General features: G+C 39.2%; 3 protein-coding genes and 1 long non-coding RNA gene across 4 annotated transcripts; 2 read left to right on the top strand and 2 right to left on the bottom strand.

The window, feature by feature from the left end:
- The first annotated feature begins 10625 nt into the window (after positions 1-10625).
- LOC133716444 (protein Rf1, mitochondrial-like) lies at positions 10626-11852 on the top strand. The gene has a single exon (XM_062143155.1). The coding sequence runs from the start codon at positions 10626-10628 to the stop codon at positions 11850-11852; it is 1227 nt and encodes a 408-aa protein (XP_061999139.1).
- A 3745-nt stretch (positions 11853-15597) lies between these two features.
- LOC133714778 (uncharacterized) lies at positions 15598-16257 on the bottom strand. Its single transcript, XR_009848815.1, has 3 exons — positions 16143-16257; positions 15900-16058; positions 15598-15797 (listed from the first exon to the last, which is right to left on the bottom strand). It is a non-coding gene; the product is annotated as an uncharacterized LOC133714778 (long non-coding RNA).
- Positions 16258-16329: 72 nt separating this feature from the next.
- On the bottom strand, positions 16330-17921 carry LOC133716443 (uncharacterized). Its single transcript, XM_062143154.1, has 2 exons — positions 17634-17921; positions 16330-17544 (listed from the first exon to the last, which is right to left on the bottom strand). Exons 1-2 carry the CDS (start codon positions 17919-17921, stop codon positions 16330-16332), a joined length of 1503 nt encoding a protein of 500 aa, XP_061999138.1.
- Positions 17922-20550: 2629 nt separating this feature from the next.
- Positions 20551-22108, top strand: LOC133718780 (uncharacterized). Its single transcript, XM_062145657.1, has 4 exons — positions 20551-20963; positions 21109-21194; positions 21320-21525; positions 21661-22108. The coding sequence occupies exons 1-4, from the start codon at positions 20827-20829 to the stop codon at positions 21781-21783; spliced, it is 552 nt and encodes a 183-aa protein (XP_062001641.1). The 5' UTR covers positions 20551-20826; the 3' UTR covers positions 21784-22108.
- The last annotated feature ends 632 nt before the right edge of the window (positions 22109-22740 follow it).

Genomic DNA, 22740 nt, shown 5'->3' with positions numbered 1-22740 from the left:
TTGAGAACGAGAGGGCATGGCCAATGGAGAACTCAAGTACTCATCTCCAGTAATAGTTCTCCGCCTCTTTAGTCTTGAAATCCGATCATCTTGCTCCCCTGATCTCTTCCTTTTCATCATATGATGAGAAACAAGATTAGATCTTTTCTTTTTTGGGTATACAGAAAGCCAACAAGTCAGTCCTCATAGAAATAGAAATAGAAATAGAAAGATTAGACATTTTCTTCTTGGGAATGAAGAAGGTCTTGTCCAGATGTGCGGCCAGCAAGCCTTTCTTCTTCATAATCTTGAACTCCATCAACATCTGAATCGCAACATCCCAAGCCCTTGTGTTGGAAAATAATAATAATAATAAATACTATGAGCAAGGAAAATTTTAATTCACTAAATTATGACCGTTGGGTTGTGACGTCATAAACTTCTCTTTCTTCGAGCACTTTAAAAAAAAAAAAAAAAAAACAATAGAAGAGCACTCTTTAGTTTTTTTTTGAAAGGGGTTTGGAACAGCCCCATGCCCGGTTTCATTTATCATATTACTAGTAAAATTTTGCATCGGGGGGGGGGGGGGGGGGACATAAAACCTAAACCCCGAGCTACATTAGATACGTTACAATAATCCTCGTAGAGAACGTCCTGAATAATAGCAGGAGTCTCCCCAAACCAAACATCATCAATCACGCCAACACTAGCAAGGTGCGCTAATCTATCAGCTACACCATTTGCTTCTCTATAGATATGACGAATGTTGACTAACTGAAAAGCAGACATATATGCTCTACAATCATCCAACACACGTCCCACCAACGACATATCTTCCTCACCTCTTTTTAGGGCAGCAACCAAAAGGATAGAATCGCTTTCAATGTCTACTTCTGTCCAACCTTGGTGGATACCAAGTAAGAGGCCTACTCTACATGCTTCAATCTCCATATTTAATGCTGAGAGAGCATGCACAACATGCCTAGCTAAAGCTGCGACCCCCACACCTTGATCATTTCTCACTACTACCCCAATACCACCGGAACCATCTTCCCTTCGAAAGGCTCCATCAATATTAATTTTGAGCCTCCCACTTGGTGGGCACTCCCACTTCGTCACCCGCCTCTTCTGCTTCACACTAGATTTGCAGTGATACTTCTGAAATTCATTCAAATACTGCACTGACCATTGAGCCGCAAATGAAGGGTTGAAATCAGCCCCAGTCCACACCACTTTATTTCTCTCATTCCATAAGGCCCACAATGCCATGAAGAAAGTACAAATCTGTTCACCACCCAACTCATCCATAATATTCATTACCCAATCCTTCACGTTAAATGCATGGTAGTCTTTGGTATTCAACTTAAGAGGTCCCACAGACCAGAACCAATCAACATGCACACAATCCTTAAAAACATGCAAGGTAGTTTCATATGCAGCAGAACAAAAAACACACCTGGGATTGGGAATTTGAACTCGTCGATCCATCAATGCAGTGCGTGTGGGTACAATCCCACTCAACAATTTCCAGATAAACACTTTAACCTTCGCCGGCACATTAGCCCTCCAGACTGCCGACCAGTAAACCCCTAGTGATCCTCCGACTTTCAAACAAGATGTAGAGGCATGGGTGTCCTTCACACAATCCTGTCTCCATATATAATATCCACTTTTAACATTGTAGACACCTTTAGAGTCGTAATGCCAGATTAACCGGTCCTCAGCATGCCTAATACTTAGGGGTATACTTGCAATAGCCTTCACCTCCTCATGTGTAAACAATTCATGCAGTAGAGGTACGTTCCACACTCTATCCTCAGAGTCAATCAAGTCTTCCACCAATAAATCCTCTAACCCCGCCACCGGTGGAGAAAAAGGTTTAAACCCAAAAGGTACAGGGATCCACCTATCCCCCCATACAGAAATACGGTCACCCCTTCCTACTTGAAATCTCAGCCCTTTTTCCAAAACTTTCCTTCCTGCCAAAATGCTCCGCCAAGTAAACGACGCCCCAGCCTCCAAACTAGCCGCCATAAACCCTTTATCAGGAAAATACCTAGCCTTCAGTAACCTGGCTAGGAGGGAATTTGGGCGTTGAAGTATCCTCCACCCTTGTTTGGCAAGTAATGCCAAATTAAAGTCATGCATATTTCTAAACCCTAGGCCTCCCTCCTTCTTAGAAACACAAAGCTTCTCCCATGAGAGCCAATGTATCTTCCCTTTCTCCTCCGTATCTCCCCACCAAAACCGAGCCATAAGTCGATGCATCTCATTACACAAATGTTTAGGAAGCTCGAAACAGTTCATCACATAGGACGGGATGGCTTGGGCTACGGCCTTTATTAATATCTCCTTACCCGCTGCACTCAGCAGCTTCTCCCTCCAACCATGAGTACGTTTTTCCACCCTTTCAATCAAATACCCAAAGGCTTCCTCCTTAGAGTAGCTCAATTCAATAGGTAGCCCCAGATATTTATCATGTTTATCCACCCTTTGCACACCCAAAATAGAAGCCAACCTATTCTGCTCACCCATAGGAACATTCCTACTAAAAGAAATAGAGCTCTTCTGCATATTAACTTGCTGTCGCCTCGTACTTTCTGAGAACCTCCCGCAAAGCCAAACAATCCTCCATCTCAGCCTTACAGAATATAAAAGAATCATCAGCGAAAAAAAGGTGACTGACGCTAGGAGCTGCGGTACAAATCTCAACCCCACTTATCCGACCTTGATCCGCTTCAAAACAAATAAGTCGGGAGAGGGCCTCCGCACAAAATAGGAAAAGGTAGGGGGAGATTGAGTCTCTCACTGTCCAAAACGTGTAGCACTCTTTAGTTTTAATAGCATAAAGTTAAGGATTTTGACTGACCATCATTTCTAACCAACATCTCTCACTGTCCAAAACGTGTGCTGCTGCTTTTTTGCTTCAACATCTGATAATTATTAAGATACTCTTATTCTCCGATCCCCATCAGTACGTTCCTTCAGAAAGAGAAGCACAACCATCATCAAGATCTTAAGAAAAAACAAATCTGCAACATGTAATATGTAACTCTCTGATCCACTAAAGAAAATTAGAAATAGGAATTGAAGAGCCCAGCCATTGAAGCAAAACAAAGCCGAAAAAAGCTCTGGACCTTCGTCTCTCTTAAGCAACACTAGACCAGACCCAGTCTCTCTGACCAAAACTGCTCCATTCCTTCACTTTAGTTTCTATTTCCCACCTTCAATTTTTCGTTATTTTTCTTTAATTAGAACTCTGTGATCCACTGTTCTGTCAATAAGGTGATGATGAGAGCTCTTAATATTCAGCAAAGATCAAATCGGAGACGAGCCTACAAAAAATGGGTATCTGTCATCATCGGCGACGAGGAGAGCTCTCCGCCTTCACTGACAGTGAGTCATTGGGCAGGTCCACAGATATTGAAGGATTGAAGGAAAAGAGCCATGGCTTCTAAGAAATTGAATTAACTGGTTAAGGGGAAGAAGGGAACATAAACAGATGTTAAAGAAAAGAGAGAAAAAAAAAAAAGACACGTGTTGGGCAAATGGAAAGAGATGATAGGTTTGGTTAGAAATATGGTCAGCTAAGTATTATCCTAAAATCAATAGAATTGATCATTGGTCAAGTGTAGTAGCTTAGGGAAGTCGCACATGTTAATAAAGGGAAAATCTCACAAACAGTACCTGACTTATCGGCCACTAATAACTTTCGTACCTCAAGTTCAAAAAATATCAGATTGGTACCTGGACTTTTAACCCCGACCCAATATTAGTACCTGGGAACAGTAAAGCTGTTAACGGGGTTAACTTTTCAAGGGTAAACATGTCCTTTCAAGGGAAACCTATTCCTCTTCCCCAATTTTCAAACTGTCTGCAACACCAGAAACTTATAGCAGAAGAAGTCGAATCCAACACCTCAATGTTCTCACAGCTTGCATTAGACATTGATGCAATATCCTCATGGGCATCAAAAAACCCAAATTCATCTTCGGTAAAGCTCCCCATTATCCTTTTGACTTTTCGAGACAAGCAACCCCAATTGAGTAACAGTAGTTATCATGATATGGATTTCAATAATCTTAATTTGCATTTGGAAGTGAATTTTCTTTGAAGGTAGTTGATGAGTAGATGCATAGCAAAAGGGATTGAAACAGAATTTGATTATTTGTAACTTTTTCTTTCAGGAGAGAAGATGAAATCCCCTCTAGCTCATCTGCGAGTTGCCTTCCTTCCCCTCGTCAAATTTCATATAATCAACAAAACCCAGTTGAGACTTTGAATAATTAACAAAGCCCATCAGAGGGAGGTGGTTGTTATGGGGTTGCTCTGACATGTATATGAAATCAGAGAGGGTCGACTAGCTCCTCCAAACGAAAATGACCAACTCCCAAAATCTACAGGTCGGATAAGATGCCGACAATTGAGGTCTCCATGCAAGTTCATTGATGGCGGTCGAAAATGAACCACCAAACAACCAATGTCATGAGTTGGATCTGTGAGCTATCCAACACCACCACATCAATCCCAGCCTTTACCAACTCCATTAGTCTCTCCTTATCCGACTCCCTCGTCCATATCGCCGCTCTAACCCTCCACGAGCTGTCCGGTCCAACCGACCCGAACCCCAATTTCGGGTACCCTCTGATCTGCTTCACGTACTCCTTCCCCACAACGTTCACAACGTCGTCGTCCCTGCCGAGAGAGTCTGAAAATTGGGGAAGAGGAATAGAGTTGAAGATAGGTAGGGAATGGACGACTCTACCCTTGAAAAGTTAACCCCGTTAACGGCTTTACTGTTCCCAGGTACTAATATCGGGGTTAAAAGTCCAGGTACCAATCTGATATTTTTTGAACTTGAGGTACGAAAGTTATTAGTGGCCGATAGATCAGGTACTGTTTGTGAGATTTTCCCGTTAATAAATGGAAACTTGCATAAGATATATTATTAGGTTCCTAAGTTAATTGAGACGCGTCGTACTTGAGATGCCTTATGATGTCTCATTTTTCTAAATCATAATGATTCATTTGTGCCTAGGTTGCATTTTAAAAAATAGGCCAGGTGTAGAGCTTTTCTCTCACTTAGCATATACATAAGGAAAAACAATAGGTTAATTCTAACGGTGGGTTAACTTGAGCATCTTCCTCCATGTATAGATAAGACTAGGTAAAACCTGGCTTTGCATACATGATTGATTAGTGGTGCATACAATCCCTGACTTCTGTTCACTTATTGATTCTAAACCTTAAGCAATTTCATTACTTGTTATTTACTTTTAATTGTTTTGACAACTTCAAATCAACCATTAAACTCAGAAAGTCTTAAAATTAGTTTTATAAGTCCACTGCAGGAGACCCTACTTCCATATTCTACAATTGACATTTAAATCAGTAGTAGGAAAATTGTTGGCATAAGAATGTCCGATTAGGATGTCATCTTTAAAAGTCAGGGAAAAATGTGAACAAGGGCATAGTAGTAAATTCATAAATAAAAGAGGGGAATGATGGAAAAGTAAAGAAAGAGATGAGAACGGCCGCCCAAGGACGTCTTTGCCGGCTGGATATGAGATCATTGGACTATCACCGCTGCCTCTCCTTACAAACACTGCAATCACCTCTCGATGTATCATATTGTACTAGATCACCAATCATTTAATCGAAGTAGATAAGATATAGAAATAGAAAGAAGCCAGAAAATTGATTATTTAAGTTGTTTTTTTTTTAACCGAAGATCATTTAAGTTCTAATCATTTCAAATTAAAGATAAAATTGTGATTATTAGTGTGCCGACGTCTAAACTTGGTAAAATAATTGACGAACTAGTCGAGATTGAAGTCGGAAAATTTTATCGAGGTTATTATATATATATATATATATTTTTTTTTGTTTTTTTACAAAAAAAATATTCACTAACCTCTCAAAGTCACATAAAAGTAACCTTTTACACGTACGTGCATACCCTTACACGTGAAGATACATTAATGACAAGAAAAATTACATTTTTTTTTTGGTAATGTTTACCAAAAATTATTCGTTAACCTTCAACTTCCAGTCCTGTAGTTGGGGTTATGTCCCTAGAGAGTGTAATAAGGCTGCCCACTATGTGGCAAGAACCGCGCTTTCTCTATCTTTCCCTACTTATTGGTGGAGGATGGTGCCGGAGTGGCTTAATTCAATTTTAATTCAAGAGTCAAGTAGTTGGGTATGTGTAAATGGAGTGTGGTACTCTTCCCATCCGACTTGTGGGGGGTTTAATGAGGCCACTTTATACTCCTTGATGTAATTTTCTTGATAATGAATGAATCATCCCTTCTGATAAAAAAAAAAAACCTTCAACGCATGTAGCAATAAGTATTTTCATTGTGAGATGCACAAGTAAATTAAAAAACAAAGTAAGAAGGCTAATGCATTGAAAAAGGCTAATAAAACAAACTTTTCAATTTACTTGAAGTGATGTCAACTCATCTTTTTTTTTTTTTTTTTTGATAGAAAAATTCATTCAATCAAACGAAAAGCATACAATGTGGGGGACATGGACCAAAACCCCATGGAAACGCAGTTACAGATACCATCAGGGCAAATGGCCCAAACTCTAACCACAATACGCCTATTTCCAAAGCTACATCAATAATATGTCAGCTCATCTTTAAAAAGTGATAATATGAGCAAATCTAAGATTAAACTCAAAATCCCAACTTTTCGGTCGACAACCTAGCTCTTGTAGACACATATGATGTTATGAGGAGTGGAATTCCCAACTTTTGTGCAGTTGCTTTAGCACTCAATCAATGATCTAGGGTACAAAGCAGCTGACATTAGGTTGGATTCAGGTGATCTAGCATATCTCTCCTCTGAGGCTCGGAAGATTTTTCTCATCACTGAGAAAGAATTTGGAGTACCTGGATTTGGAAAGACGGTTATCACAGCCAGTAATGATCTAAATGAGGAAACTTTGGATGCTTTAAAAAAACAGGGCCATGAGGTTGATGCATTTGGAATTGGGACCCATGTAGTTACTTGTTATGCTCAAGCTGCTCTGGGTTGTGTTTTCAATTCAGCTTATAGCTTGTTGAGATGAATAATCAGCCTCGCATCAAACTTTCTGAAGATGTCACAAAGGTCTCCATCCCTTGTAAAAAAGATCTTACAGATTGTTTGGGAAAGAAGGTTATCCCCTGGTAGACATAATGACCGGAGAAAATGAACCACCTCCAAAGGTTGGAGAACGGATCCTGTGTCGTCACCCCTTTAATGAATCGAAGAGAGCATATGTAGTGCCTCAGTGTGTTGAGGAACTTATGAAATGCTTTTGGCATGGCCCAGGTGGAGTGAGAGATGATCTGCCACCATTAAAGGACATCAGGGAGCGCTGCATCAGCCAACTCGGGAAAATGTGTCCCAACCATATGAGGAGACTAAACCCCACTCCGTATAAGGTTAGTGTGAGTGCAAAACTGTATGACTTCATTCACTTCCTATGGCTCAATGAGGCACCTGTCGGGGAGTTGCAGTGAGAGTCACTCTGTAGTAATAAGGGTAACATGAAGCAGTCCACATATCGCAGCGCAAGCAATGATTAAAGGTCTAGCCGTTTACGAGCTTCTTTAAATAGTTTTACGCATACACATGAATGTCCAACACATAATTAGTTTTTTTTTTTAAAAGGGGGTTGGTGCGGCTGCTCTCAAGCCTTGATTAATAAAATTGTAGAATACAAGGTGGGCGTAGAGCCTGAACCCCATATTACAATAAGCATAAAGAGAACATCCTAAAATTAAAAAAAAAAAAAAAGTTTTTGGCTGGTAATAAACCGATGCCTATTTTGTTTGCAAGCTTTGGTGATATGAGAGGTCACACTGACGTAATTTGCAGGATTTATGGACCATTAATTACCTCGACCCGATTCATCTTTGTTGTTGGTATCAATTCTAGGCATCAACAATAACCACATTGGGTGGTTGAGTTGGCAAACTCAACTATCCAAGAGTTGGGATGAGTGCATGGTAAGAACTACCCACCCGAGTTTGAAACACATCTTGGTAAAATTTCTCTAGCCAATGGCAGACCGTTTCGCGAAAGAAGATTAGTCTTCTAGTGTAACATCCCAACCTAAATTAATAAAAAATAATCAGAATTTAAGGTGAATTGGAATTATGCTTACCACGATCTATCTCTTATAAACACCAATTGAAAAAAAAAAAAAAACAATAACTTCACCACTACCATCTAGATCTCAGCACCCTTTCTTTCTCGTCCTATGAACTTAAAAAAAACTAGCTCCTCCCTTGAAGAAGATTAGAGATGATGTTAAAGACGACCCTGGCGGGGAGGTGTGATCGGAGAAGAGAGACAATATTGATGAGAGAGAGAGATTTAGAAGTATGGGTTTCGGTGACACATCAGTGAGAGGAGAGAGATCGACGAGATTGAGTTTCCCCCGAAGCGGGAGGAAGCTTCTTCTCCTCTTATCTATCTCTCTTGCTCTAGAACTTCCCCTCTCTCCTTTTCTTTCTTTCTTTTTCTTTTTGCCTCCTTGAAGACTCTTGACCTTTCCCTTTCTCTCTAGATTTGCTATGTATAATGTATCAACAAGAAAAATAATAGCACGTATAGGCTTAGAGACCTACATATATTTGTTATATGAAGATACAATTCATTTAAATTTCTTTGAATACACATTGATAAAATCAATAGCAGTCAATTTCTTCATTTACTAGAAATAACTCATTCATATTCGATTCTTTTATTCACTTCTCAAATCTATTGAGATAAAAAGAAAATATTTATTCCATTTTCTCGTGGTCTCATGATCTTTCTTATTTATTTAATTTTTTTTTTGAGAAAGAAATTGCATAATATATATATCAAGCAACATAGATACAAACATCAGTAGTCAGTACATCGGAGAGCCATTGTGGCTCTTCCTCTACCCAAACTTGAAATGCAGGAAACAAAAGCGCTTTCCTAGCTAACATATGCGCTGCTTGATTACATTTCCTAGGGCAATATGTACAAACAACTGAATTGAAAAGGTGAAACATAGTCTTCACCTCTTCTACAAGACAACTTTCAACAGATAAATCAACTTCATCTCTCTTAAGATCAGAAATCACAGACAAAGCATCAGACTCAAGAACAGGGCCGGCCCTGAGGGCTGCTGCTTAAGGCAGCCGCCTCAGGCCACCACTCTCCAACGGGCCTCCGCCAAGTTTTTTTTTTTTTTTTATATATATTTTTTTAATTTTTTTTACATATATTCATTGTATAATTATATATTCTTCTTTTGCATATACACTACACTATGGCCATGCTACTGCAGCGGCAACATAGATTTGTTGTTGCTTGCAGCACCAAGGTTCGAAGCACGGTGGCCCTTTTTTTTGTCTGTTTTTTTTTTTAAGAAAGTTTAATTGCACTTTTTTGTCTTTTTCTTTTTCTTAATTAGTTTCTTTGCAATTAAACTTTTTTTGTTCCTTCTTTTTCCAGCTTCTATAGAAAGAATATTTTGAAATTGAATTTGTTTTTCATTGGTTTCTTATGTAAAGAATATATTATATTATATTCTGTTCTTTTTTATTTTTTCAACTTCTAAGAGAAAAATTATTTAGGAATTGAACACCTTTTTTTTTTTTTTGTATTACTATTAATGTAGGGGTTTAATTTATATATAAAAAAAAATTTGTTTGATTATATGGTTTTTTTATGTGAGGCCACATTTTAATTATTTGCCTCAGGGCTTCAAAATGTCAGGACCGGCCCTGCTCTAGAATAATGTTAAAAGATTGAAAACCCGCCTGAGAGATCACTTGAAGTCCTAACGCTGCAGCATTAAGTTCAGTAGCCTTTGCACCAAAACGCCCAACCATTCCTTTAGAGATTGCCAACAACAGATCACCATTCTCATCTCTTAAAATAGCACCTAAACTTGGGATAACAACAGATCACCAATCTATTGAGATAATAAGAAAATATTTATTTCATTTTCTCGTGGTCTCATGATCTTTCTTATTTGGGAAGGATATTACTAATTATTACTAAACAATCATATGATATGGCTGTAAGATTATTTATTTCTAAAATGTCTCGGGTATTACATCTGGGTTACCCTCTGGGAGGGTTGGGGGATGCTTTCTAGGAGCAAATCCCTAGACCAAACATTCTAGACATCAACAATTACAAGAGGGACAAAGTTGCAAAATTCCAAGGACTAGAATAGCCATTTAACACAAACACAAGGAGCAATAATTGCAACGTAGAAGCAATTTGAACTCCCCCACTTCTCTTGCTTGGTGCACTGTTTGTCTCCTGCAGAGCAATCGTTGAAAATCATCATCATCGTCATCGGTGAGTGAGCTTCTCTTCTTCTTCTTCTTCTTCTTCTTCTTCTGTTTTCTGATTGTCTTCTTTATCTGTAACATAGGTTACTTATCAAAACCCTTAAACAGTAGCTATTGCTTAAATTTGTGTTATGATATTTATTCGATTGTAGTCAAGTTATGATTTTTATGGTCTCTTGTTGGTTCTAAAATACAAAACCCAAGTTTCACTGATTTGGGTTGCTTTCCTTTTCTACAGTCGAGCTCTGATTTTTTGTTGTCTCGAATTTAATTTCTGCTTCGACTGAACTAGAGAGAAGAATCAAATCAATGGCTGACACACCTAATTCTAGTGATGAAGACCTCAAGAAACATTTGATGAAGGTTTATGAGGATGTGACCAAAGACTGTGAGGATAAGGAATTGAGAACAATATTTGATTGGATTGTGGACTACGATGCCCTTAATGCAAATGCGATTCATATGTTCAGTTCTCTGGCAGATTGCGGCTTCTGTGATGAAGCGAGAGAGCTCTTTAAGCCTCACTCTGAGCAGACCACACTGCCGGAAGTGGCTGTCTTCACCATGGTGATTATGGCCTACGCCGCCAATGGCAAGACCAAGGATGCTCACAAGGTCTACCAGCAGATGATATCATCTGGTGTCACCCCCACCGCCTACACTTACACTTTAATCATCTGCGGAATGGCAAAAGACTTTTCGGATTCTAATTTCGTCGGGTATGCCAAGAAGTATTTCCTTGAAATGTTGGATAGGGGGATGAAGCCCCAATATCAACCCTACATGTATGTTATGGATGCCATTGCCTACCGAGAGCCAGTGGAGGAGGCCAAGAAGTTCCTTGAGCAGATAAAAGCTAAGGGGTTCATCCCTGTCATCGATGATTTTCAGTACAAAGAAAACCACCTCACAGAAGCATTGCAGGCAATGAAAACGTATGCTGATCTTGTCGTCAACAACAACACTGACAAGGCTGTTCAAAAATTGTTCCGTGAGTCACACCTCTCCCCTTGGATAGAACGGTCGATGGAGGTGCACAAGGCTTTGGTAGATGATGGAAATGTCGACGAGGCCATCGAGCTCTATCATACCATTCAACAGACAGGCGTAGAGCCATTGGTCCAAATCCACACCTCTGTTATTAAAGCCTACCTCAAGTTTGGCAAGACCAAGGGTGCTCTGGAGGCGTATCTGGCCATGTTAGCTGCTGGGGTTGCCCCCAACTCCTACACATACACTGTTTTAATCAAGGGACTCTGTGCTGACCCCAACTTCTTTGGAGATGCCCAGAAGTACTTGCTTGAGATGATGGACAAGGGGAAGCAGCCTAATGTTGCTGCCTATACTGCGGTGATAGAAGGCTTTGTGCTTTGGGAGGACAAGACAGCTGAGGAGAAGGGCAAACAGTTTGTGGAAATGATGATGGGTAAAGGTTTTGTGCCTAATGCGAAGGCTATGATGAAGGTTTTAAAGGGCAAACCAACACCGGTAATTAGAAGGGTCATGAGCATTGTACTTTCCAAGTTGAAGAGCTGATGCTTTGCTTTATTGTGGTTATGCTAGCAGCTTCAGGATTAGGTGGTTGGTTTCATTATGGGGGAGGTAATAGCTTCAGCATTAGGAAATCATGTAGGATTGGGTTTCAATAGGGGACTTGGTGCTTTTCTCTATCATTTTGAATGGGACATCGGAGTAGCGTAACACTGAAATTGAATTAGATAATTATGTAGGATAGAGTTTCAATATCGGATGATGTCCTCTCTGTTTGTTAATGTTGATATTGAAGTAGTCTGTAGTCTGTGGTGATTATCCTTTAGTTTCTGTTTCCTTTTTCGTGGTCTTGTGCATTCATTCCTTTTTTTTCTATTTTTTTGGTAAGACTTTTAGCCACCTGAAATTATCTTCTTTTGAAGGCTTGTGCATGAAGGAGAAGCTGCTCCTTTGGTATATCCAAAAGGACAAACCTGAAATTGTTGTTATGCTAGATTTACAGTTCAGAGATAATAATTAAAGAAATGGATAGATTGAGGGAACAAAATTCAACTCTAAACTTTGGATTTAGTTCAAGAACTTCTGTCATTTTGAATTGTCTGCGGTTTGTATTTTTAATTCTTAGTGAATTCTTCTCTTACGTTGAAGGACCTCTTGATCACAATCTGTGCAATTAATTTAGGGTTAATTGCAAGACTTCATTTAGTTGTTGTAACCTCTGTTTGAGTAGAATGGAATAGCAATCCATGTGGTTGAAGTAAAGGTGTTTATTCAAGTCTTATAAGTGGTCTTTGAAGTGAATTGTTCTACAAATCGTGTTTTTCTATTCCTGGAATTTAGAAAAAAAAATGCCCTACTTCTGGTGCATATGAGGAACAATCATTCGTGTTTTTATTTTTTTAATTTTTTTTAACTCTTATCTGACCATTTGGGAATATATGTAGATTTTGCAATTTCTATTTAGTGACATCGTATTCTCTTGTTATTAGATTATCAGTCAATAGGAAATGTAGCTTTGTCTAGTTTCAAGTTATGCCTATCAAATTTGATTATTGGCATAAAAATTTCTTTCATCCATGGTACTAGAGCACAGTTGATCAGTAAGAACCTATTGCTATCTGGTTGAATTCAAAGTACCCATTGTTTATCTACAGAATGTGAAAGTATTCAAAATGTTGCAAGAAGATTTTGTTCTTAAGTAATTCAATTAGATGCTAGCTCTCTCTCTCACTCAGCATACTTATTTATATTTTCTTATAGTTGATTAATTTTGAGAATGGTTGTTTTTTTTTTCCCCTTAATTAGTGCAGGTAGATTGGGAAGAGTATATATGATAATATATTCAGAACACATGAAGTGAAACTGGGAGATTTTTGCACTTAAGGAAGGTGTATAGTTTTAAATGATACTAAGTTTATGAAATGAGAATCATAATTCTTTATAGCTTCATCATGTGAGCATCATGAAGCAGTACCATCTTGTTCATCGGGTAGCATGTACCTCGTAATTGAGCAAAAATGATTTTTCTGTAGTAACTGCTAATGACATCAAGTTTCAGTGACATGCAGGTTAGATCTTGCAGAGCATTAGCAGTATACAGTTAGCTGTGTAGTAGAAATTTCCTTTGTTCATTGCATTAGGCTGTGATCACCCTTTCCCTTAAAATTGTTGTTTAAAGAGACGGTCATTACCTGTAGGTGATTATTTCATGCCAAAAATAAAATGTCTCCTTAAAACTTTTGCAAGTCTGCTCTTTTCCATTGACACCCGTTCACTTACCTACCTTTTCTCCTAATCTCTCACTCTTTTTCCTTTTTGTGCAGAACAGAGTTTGTGTTTTTTGGCTAATTAGTTTGGAATATTATGTATCTGAGGAGTCAATGATCCAGATAATTATGTGTTTGTTTTCACGTAAGGAATGCATTTGGGATTCAGTTCAGATTTCACATATTGCATAGCAAGTGCACACAGGGAACCTAGTTTTAGTTAGTTATATTGCAATTCAATTAGCCTTTGTCTATAAGAATAACCATAACAAATTTCACTTTACTTGTACCAATGAACTGGTATTCCCGTACATCTTCACTCTTACTCGAGCACATTGAACTGGCATGGTATTGCATTCGCCTTATTCTGCTCAGCAACCTGGGATTCAAATGCTATCAACACTCACAGAACCATTTTACGAGAGTTAAAAATCACAGAAAACAAGGATCGATATCCATCTAAATCATCCCCACTCTTCCTGGTTTGGCATTTTACTTGGTCGATTGGTCTGACATTTTGGTTTTGAATTTTGGGTGTGATTGATTGGGTTTTGAATTTTGGTGCATGCAATTTTGGGTGATGCGTATGAATGTGGCTTTGGTTTGGCATTTGAATTTGGTTTTTTGGCTGATCCCCTGGATTATTGCCTCAGTGAACTTGGAGGGAAAATGGTAGCAGATGGGATCTTCGTTAGTTCAAGCCCTTTTCCATTTTATCTTTTGTTTTGTTTGCGTTCTCTCACTTGAAATCAAACTCATATTGCAAGTGTCATGGGATGAATTTGGCTTCTCTGTCCTTAGTTACCTGCATTTTCTTGCATTAAGAGATCCTCACCCCCTTTATTAATTTGCAGTAGTGAATCTCACAACTATTCTCTTTGGTGAGAACTCTGTGTTTATGGAACAGAAAAACAAGAACTTGGAATGTATAGATGCTTAACATACACCGATGCGTAATATGCAAAAAAATGAGTACTGGCCAATAAAGAGTGATGACTTCTTTCTATGAGTTCAACTATTTGAAATTCAGTCACTTACAGTACTCCATTCTGTTTCTTGAATTTGCTGACCTATAGTTTATGTGCATTTATCAGATATGCTAGCAAATTGAATGCTTACTGGACTGGATATTTTACAAGCGGACCAGCCCTCAAACACTATATTAATTAGAATGATGAGCATCTACTATATATGGTATACTCTTTTGAATATTTTAGTTTATTATCATGTTTAATGCTTTTAGAGAAACATTTGCAAGACTTTTATGGTAATTTTTGCTTCAATGTATGAACTGACAGCAAGGAAATTGGAATTTTTTACGGGAATAAGTAAATTCAGGGCCTAACCCAGATTCTCTAGCTGATGCTTTATAAATTGCATGTTCAACATCATGATGCAGTTACATATTCCTTTTTTGATTAGTGAGCATATTGGAAGCATAGTGCAGAGGTATGAAAGTCTGAAGAATATATATTGATCAAAGCTAGAAAATACTTTTCATTGTTTTGTAACAAATACATGAAAACTTAGTACATCACTGAAAATACAAAAAAGTATGGGAAAAACTCACAAACAGTACCTGAACTTCGAGCCACTAATAACTTTCGTACCTCAACTTTAAAAAATATCATTTTGGTACCTGGACTTTTTACCCCGACCCAAGAATCGTACCTGCGAACAGTAAAACCTTTAATGGGGTTAACTTTACAAGGGTAAATCTGTCCTTCCACTAGCTCTCGCCAATTTAGACCAATTGAACAGTGTTGTGAAGTACTTTGACATTTTTGGCGCCTAAATTAGTTACCAAACTGAAAAATAAAGGAAACCTTGAAAATTAGAGTATCTTTAATTGAAAATTGATGAACAAATTGAAAATGGTAATCTGACACTTAAAAATGGAGTGAAAATTCCATCTGTTTGATTCCATTTCTGCAACACTTAAAACACAAGGATGTTCAACATCTCCAACCATGTTCTAGTACAAAAAACAACCCTATTCAGTGATATCTATTAATAGCCATAGCCATAAGAAAGCCCTAAATTCGACGCAAAAATGGCACAACATAAGGCATATGAAATACATATAAGGTCTGGAATAGTTTAAATAGATGAAAACATCATCAGTTCAAGGAGCTTGTGGCTGCTTCGGAGGCTTTGGTTTCCTCTGTGCAAGGGATTTGAATGTCCTTTGTTTAAATCCAGAGGTTGCTGAAGCTTGAGAAGACTGTATGACATCAATTAATGCATTAAGTAGGGGATAAATAAGGCAACAACCACATATCAGCATCTTAAGTTAATTATCCCATGGCCTAACTGGAAACTGTACTTGTGTTGGGTGAAAAACATCGCTGAACTGTTGTGATACCACATTAGGCACATTAGCAGGAGCTGGATCAGGGGCTGGAACATCTTCTTGAACATTCTCTGCTGGAACAGCTTCAGGTTCAACATTATCAGCTTGAACCTCAGCAGGTGGTGGCTGGGCCTAAACATTACCAGAGTAAGTCAATTTCCCATGAATCAGCATCTTTAAGGAAAAAAATGGTTCCCAAAATCCCTCAAATTTTACCTGATTGCTCTGTTTGCATGTCCTCTTATTGTGGCCTTTCTTCTTACAAATGCCACATTTAACTTGACTGTAATATACCTTGGGAAGCTTGCTGAGTCCTGAAGGTGGTGCTACCTCACCTACAACCAAAAACCAAGTTAAAAAAGTCCAAGTTCTAACATATTTATCAAAAAAACTGGGAAAACAATTAGTGACCTGGTTCCTTAGTTCTTGTTATTTTAGGCCTTCCAGGCTGTCTCCTATACAAAGGAGGTGCAATAGGCCTATTGATAATCTCCCACTCTTTAACTCCAGTGATTGGATGCATGATTGGCTCATATGCCTTCATGTACTTTTCCTTGGTGAAGCACTCATCCACAAACGCATCTGGGGACAGTCCCTTGGAGTATATTGCAGCTATAGCATGACCACAAGGAAGACCAGAGATATCCCATCTCTTGCATGTACAAGTCCTCAAATCTAGAGCAATAGAATGTTGTGCAACAACCCCACTTTTACAGCCCACCCCTCTTCCTTGAAGTTCATACCTCCACTCACTTGACTGCAAGGGCCTGTAATCACTAGCACAACTTGCATTCTTCTTCAGTTGGTTCTCCACTCTTGGCCCAACCTTGCACCTCCAATTGGGCCCAGAATGTCTTCTGGTTGCTAACCTGACCATAGTTGCTGTTCTGATGTCTTCCAATAGTCCAAGAATGGCCTTCTTCCTTGCTGGTAGGATGCTCTTGTTGAAGCTCTCTGAGTGATTATTTAGCAACACATCACACTTGAATTTTTCATGAAAATGTGACCTTGACCAATGTATGGCAGGCCTATCTAAGCACCATTGCCAAGCACCCAATGAACTTTTCTTCAACTCCTCCATGTTAGTGGCATAATCCCTCATACTGTATGCTCTAGCCACTGCCCAAAGCTTTTGCTTTAGCTCTAAACCTCCATGTCCATCACTCCTAAAATTGTTATGCAAGTGTCTGACACAGTGCCTGTGTTGAGAGTCTGGGAAAAGTTCTTTTATGGCCTGCTCAAGACCCTTCTGCTTGTCACTCATGAAACTGAAGTGGCTTGAGTGATGTATGCTCAAGTCAACTTTGAGGAATTCCAAAAACCATGTCCAACTTTCACTTGTCTCTACTTCTACCACAGCCCATGCAATGGGATAAATCCCATTGTTCCCATCTATACCCACAGCAGTCAAAAGTTGACCCTTATGCACACTCTTAAGATGGCAACCATCTAAACCTATGATTGGCCTGCACCCTTCCCTCCACCCTACCTTCAAAGCCTCTATGCAGATATAAATTCTTTTGAATCTTGTAACCTCTCCATCCAACTCAGTTTGAATCCAAACTGAGGTTCCCAGATTTCCCCCAATGAACAGCAAGTGTGCTCTGTCCTCAATGTCCTAATGAAAATAGTAGGATTGTCTGTGTCTGTTGTTGAAGCATAAACCACAAATGGACATCCATCTGAGGTTCTACAAACTGCCCTAACCTTGTGTCTTGTGTTTGTAGTGAACCTGAGCTCCCTTTTAGTAAGCACAGAGTGCTTCCTCATTGCCTGCTTGAATTCCTTGCTGTTGGCAAAGGCCATCCCAAGCTCAAAAGATAGATTCTTCATGTCATACTTCTTATTGAACTCCCTCCAATCAGAGTATCTTTTCCTACACTTTACTGGAAACGGGCCTGTGTCTTCAACTTCCTCATCAGATGAGTCATGGAGGCTTGGTGCTCTGTCACTATCATAACCCTCTTCATCAGAGATCAATCCATCATACCCCATTTCATCAAACTCGTGGACCCTTCCAGGATCCCCATCTACATGCATTTTGCTGAAACTGAACATCTTCAGCATCAGAATCCAAGTCCTCCCAATCTGAGTCTATTATCCCCTCAAAATTGGGGTCATCCGAATCTGTGGTACTATCTGAGTCAGGTTCACCCTCAACTCCAGAATTTCCTACATTGGAACTCTCCCCTCCAAACCTTGTTGCATACCTCCTAGGCCTGCCCTTCCTTTTCTTAGGTGCAGGAACATCCTCTTCAACTCTAACCTTCTGCTTTCCTTTGCAGACTGGTTTCTTTTTTCCATTACCCACTGCTTTCTGTTTTTCCTTGTCTGCTGCCTTGGCCTTCCCCTTCTGGCCTGTTGATGTTATCCCATTTCTGTTGGGCTGCTCAGTCACTGTTGATGTTGCTTGGGCCCCCTGTTCTGCTCCTCCAGCCTGTGGCCCAACATCTGTGGTTTTCCCAACTTCATGGACTTCAATTGGCACATCATGGTCTAGGTCTACCACTTCATTGTCTTCATCCGCCAGTTCATGGTCTTCACTGCCCATATCTTCCTCATCAGAATCGTCCTCTATTTCAATTTGCCCATCCTCAATATCCTCTATGAAATGCCCAAAAAAGTCCTCATGGTCTAGATTTTCCTGGTACACCCCCAGCTCCTCTGTAGTAAAACTCTTCCTCTCAGCCAAGCATACAATATACATCTCCAACCTCTTGCTACTCTTAGGCACAAACCTACACATATCTTGACAATCTTTATCTGTCACTATGGGCAAGTACCCAGTTCCTGGTACACTCCCAGGGATCTTGAACCAGTACCCTATTGGACCTCTTTGATAACCCAAGTCATGGGCCCAATAGTTAATCCCAGTAACAGAGACCTTATCAGGGTCAACACCATCCACATAAACCACTTCCCCTCCTTGGTAGAATCTGTTACAACCCCTCTCACTATGAAACTTTCCTCCATGGTGTATTACCATAGTAAACAGATCCAAGTCTGCATCAATAAAGGCATCACATTAAATCAATTTCCTAAGCAAGGCCTATTAACAAATGAATACCCCAAACTGCAGTTAGTTAAGCAAGACCACCAACCAAGCCAACGACCACCAACATAGTTATGTCCTTTGTTCATTTAAGTCCAACAATTAAACCCAGTAGCTGGGAATTTAAGAACACAACCAACCAGACAAAAAATGGGATCCTAAATTGAAGTGATTCAACACAGCCTTTAACACAATCACCAACTTCATTCCCGACATCAATCAACACAACGATTAAAGAATTGCAGATGGAGACAAAAAAATAAAATAAAAGAAAGGGAAAAAAAACCCCCAAACTATAGACAGCGACATTGAAACCCTAAAACAATTTCCACTTTCTTGACTACTCGGATTCCCTTCCATTTTACCAACACTACAGTATAAAGAAGACAAAAACAAAGCTTTTAGAAGGGGGACCATTTCGTTTACCTGAATATCTAGGTGGCTCCCCATGCATGGACCCGAAAATATCTCCAATAGATGGGTTCCCCCATGGCCTCTAGCACTACCGAATCTTCTCCTTTCTTCTGTACGATTCTATTCAATCTGTGAGGGAATCGAATCTCTCTGAGTGAGTGCAGAAAGATCAGAGATGGGAAGAGATTCCTTTTCTGAACTTTGTAAGAGTAGTAAGAAATTTTGACTCACCCAATTTCGGGAAGGGGGGAAAACGTTTTAGGGTTGGCGATTGCTAGTGGAAGGACAGATTTACCCTTGTAAAGTTAACCCCATTAACGGTTTTACTGTTCGCAGGTACGATTCTTGGGTCGGGGTAAAAAGTCCAGGTACCAAAATGATATTTTTTAAAGTTGAGGTACGAAAGTTATTAGTGGCTCGAAGTTCAGGTACTGTTTGTGAGTTTTTCCCAAAAAGTATATCTATTAGTGAATTTAGTTTTGTTTGATTGTTGTTGGCTTTGTTAATGAATTCTCTGCTGTTCAAAGGATTTAGTGGAATTTTTATCCTCCGTTCTGTTCTTCTGTACATCCTCTTGCTTATTAATAAATTTCAGTTCCCATAAATTAAAACAAAAATTTCCAGCATAAGACACAAAACTAGGAGCCTCTAGGTGGTCGAGTCGGTAAGAGCCTAGTAATAATAATAAAAAATCCGGATACTTTTTATTTAAAAAAAGTGTGCACACTGCATTTCTTATTATTATTACTAGTCTTTCTGGATACTTATTATTACTAGCCTTTCTGCACACCGCATTTCTTGTGCGCGTGCAGAAAATGAGGTGTGCAGAAAAGCTAGTAATAATAATAAAAAATCTGAATACTTTTTATTTGAAAAATTGGTCGAGTCTTGCTCTCCTGGCTCACCTGAAGTCCGGCCAGAGCCTGTACTAGAATAGGGTGAGCGTTTACTTGCAAGCAGCAGTACTTGAATGCCATGTATATACCTGACGTCATGATCATCTTAACAAGGTACCTTTGCTTGAAGCAACTAAATCGCTTTGGCGTGCATGGATGCACCTTCTTAATCATTGTTGCTTTCAAGCACGTGCTTGCTTATATATTGTGGCTTCATCAAGCACAGATACATGAGCATCATTCCCACACGTTAAAGCGATAACAAATTGAATTGAAATTAGGCGCAACCTACCTACCTTAATTCTTAGCCTTCCATCTCCTTACTAAGTATACGTTATATATTGAATTCATCTCCTCCATGAAAACTCAGCACATCAATCACTCTACATAAATGGCAAAAAGAGAGTATTTTTGGGGCATTTACAAATTCCGGAGCATTCTTGGAACAACTCTTCATCGCAATAGAACATCCTGCACTACCTACTTGTCTAATGGTCGTCAATGACATGAGGTTTCTGCTCCGACAGTAGTATCAAATATGTTTGGCCATCGTGGTTATTCGGCGAATAATCCCTTAGGCTTGCGGTTATTTAGCAGCACCAACAACAAACCATGGACAAAACTTGAGCAACCACTGCCTGCTACAACTTCTTCTAGGCACACCATCTCTAATTGGTATCAAATAAAATTTCGTACATTGTGTCGTTGTTGTGCCATGCATTGTTCTTCTAATTTCCTGATAGATTATTCAGTACTGTACGCATGAACTGTGCGTACTTTGAATATATACTTCAGCAGGCACATGTTAGTTCAATTGCAGGGTAAGATGGATTTTGGGCTCCCTTTTGTCAATTTTGATTCCTGTTTGGACGCACAAGTACTGGGGAAATCTGCAAAAGATTGAAGGTATGTATATATATGTCCATACTTCTTTAATTGATTTGCATATCACTTGACTGAATAGAAATGACTATAATGGATCGATCGATCGAATCTGAAGTGGGAAACTATGGATGGATGGATGGGTGTAGGGGAGGCAGAGGTGGTGATGGAAGAGGTTGACAATGTAGCAAAAGTCGTAGAAAGAGTGGCAACTGTGGCTGAGAAGGTGTCAGCCGATGTAGCTGATAAACTTCCAACTAATCATACAAGACTAAAAGAAATTGCTTTGCTGATTGAACGAGTATCCGAACTGGCTGCTCAAGATGCTCAACTAACACAAGATTTTATTCACAAGGTCTTAATTTTTCTTGGTCATATAATATATGCAGATATCTATAAGACTATAATTCTATATACACTTGTTTATTTTAACTCGTCTCTCTGGCTAGCTAGTGAATTTCATCTTGTCCTTTTTATTAATATTATATAGGTGGATGCACTGAAGCAAGACCTGGGAGACTTAAAGACACTGGTGGAGCCAGTTGTTGATAAGATAGAGAACTATGAATTTCAAGGAAACTACTCTCCAGTTTCTACAAAAGAACAAAATTAAAGGAAACGTCGTATATGCATGCTACTATACTTACAATTCCATCTATTGTAGTTGTACTATGTCGACTTGCATAGCAATCTAATAACATGTGTCTTTAAAACTTTTGCATGTCCGCTCTTTTCCATTAACAACCCTTCACTTACCTACCCTTTCTCCTGATCTCTCAATCTTTTTCCGTTTTGGGCAGAATAGAATTTGTGTTTCTTGGTTAATTAGTTTGGAAATATTATGTATCTGGGGAATCAATGATCCACCATTCCAGGTAATTAGTTGTGTTTGTTTTCACATAAGGAATGCATTTGGGATTCAGTTCAGATTTCACATATGGCATAGCAATTGCCCACAAGGAACTGAGTTTTAGTTAGTTATATTGCAATCCAATTAGCCTTTGTCTATAAGAATAACCATTTTGTTTAAGTAAAATAGATTCGAGAGAGAATTGTAGAGAGAGATGTGTATTATTATTGAGAATAGGAGCCCTATATATAGGGATTACAAAGTACTAGTTCTAATGTTACAAGGAATACCAATCCGTGTAGGATTGGGAAATCTAGAACCTTCTCTCCTATTGCTACTCCTAGTTTGATAAGGCACACTAAATCGATATTCCTTCAACACTCCCCCTTGTGCCGCTTCAAACTTGGTGGTGACGCTTCATCCGTTGCCTCGTTAAAAACCTTGCCAGGTAACAAAAATCCTGTGGGATAAAAATAACCCTGGTCGAAGGAAAAAAAGAGCACAACACGTCATTCACTCTTCGAGATCGAACATGTAGACATCATAACTCCCCCTGATGTCGATATCTCCCCCTGATTGCTACAATCGTGGGAGTTCGGATAACTTTCTCAATCCGATGCTCTTCACATGTTTCTCGAAGGTGGATTTAGGTAACGACTTAGTGAATAAGTCCGCTATATTATCCTCTGATCGAATTTGATTCACTTCAATCTTTAGAAG

Source organism: Rosa rugosa, chromosome 6 (genome assembly GCF_958449725.1).
Source record: "Rosa rugosa chromosome 6, drRosRugo1.1, whole genome shotgun sequence".
In the NCBI taxonomy this organism is placed as follows: domain Eukaryota; kingdom Viridiplantae; phylum Streptophyta; class Magnoliopsida; order Rosales; family Rosaceae; genus Rosa; species Rosa rugosa.
The sequence above is the reverse complement of the archived record's forward strand: the minus strand, read 5'-3'. Positions and strand labels throughout refer to the sequence as shown.

Coding starts and splice junctions, on each gene's coding strand:
- LOC133716444 (XM_062143155.1), top strand. CDS start 10,626: ATGGCTGACACACCTAATTCTAGTGATGAAGACCTCAAGAAACATTTG.
- LOC133716443 (XM_062143154.1), bottom strand. CDS start 17,921: ATGGGGTATGATGGATTGATCTCTGATGAAGAGGGTTATGATAGTGAC. Junction 17,545..17,633: donor CTACAAACACAAGACACAAG/GTTAGGGCAGTT, acceptor TATTTTCATTAG/GACATTGAGGACAGAGCACA.
- LOC133718780 (XM_062145657.1), top strand. CDS start 20,827: ATGTTTGGCCATCGTGGTTATTCGGCGAATAATCCCTTAGGCTTGCGG. Junction 21,195..21,319: donor AAATCTGCAAAAGATTGAAG/GTATGTATATAT, acceptor GGATGGGTGTAG/GGGAGGCAGAGGTGGTGATG. Junction 21,526..21,660: donor CACAAGATTTTATTCACAAG/GTCTTAATTTTT, acceptor AATATTATATAG/GTGGATGCACTGAAGCAAGA.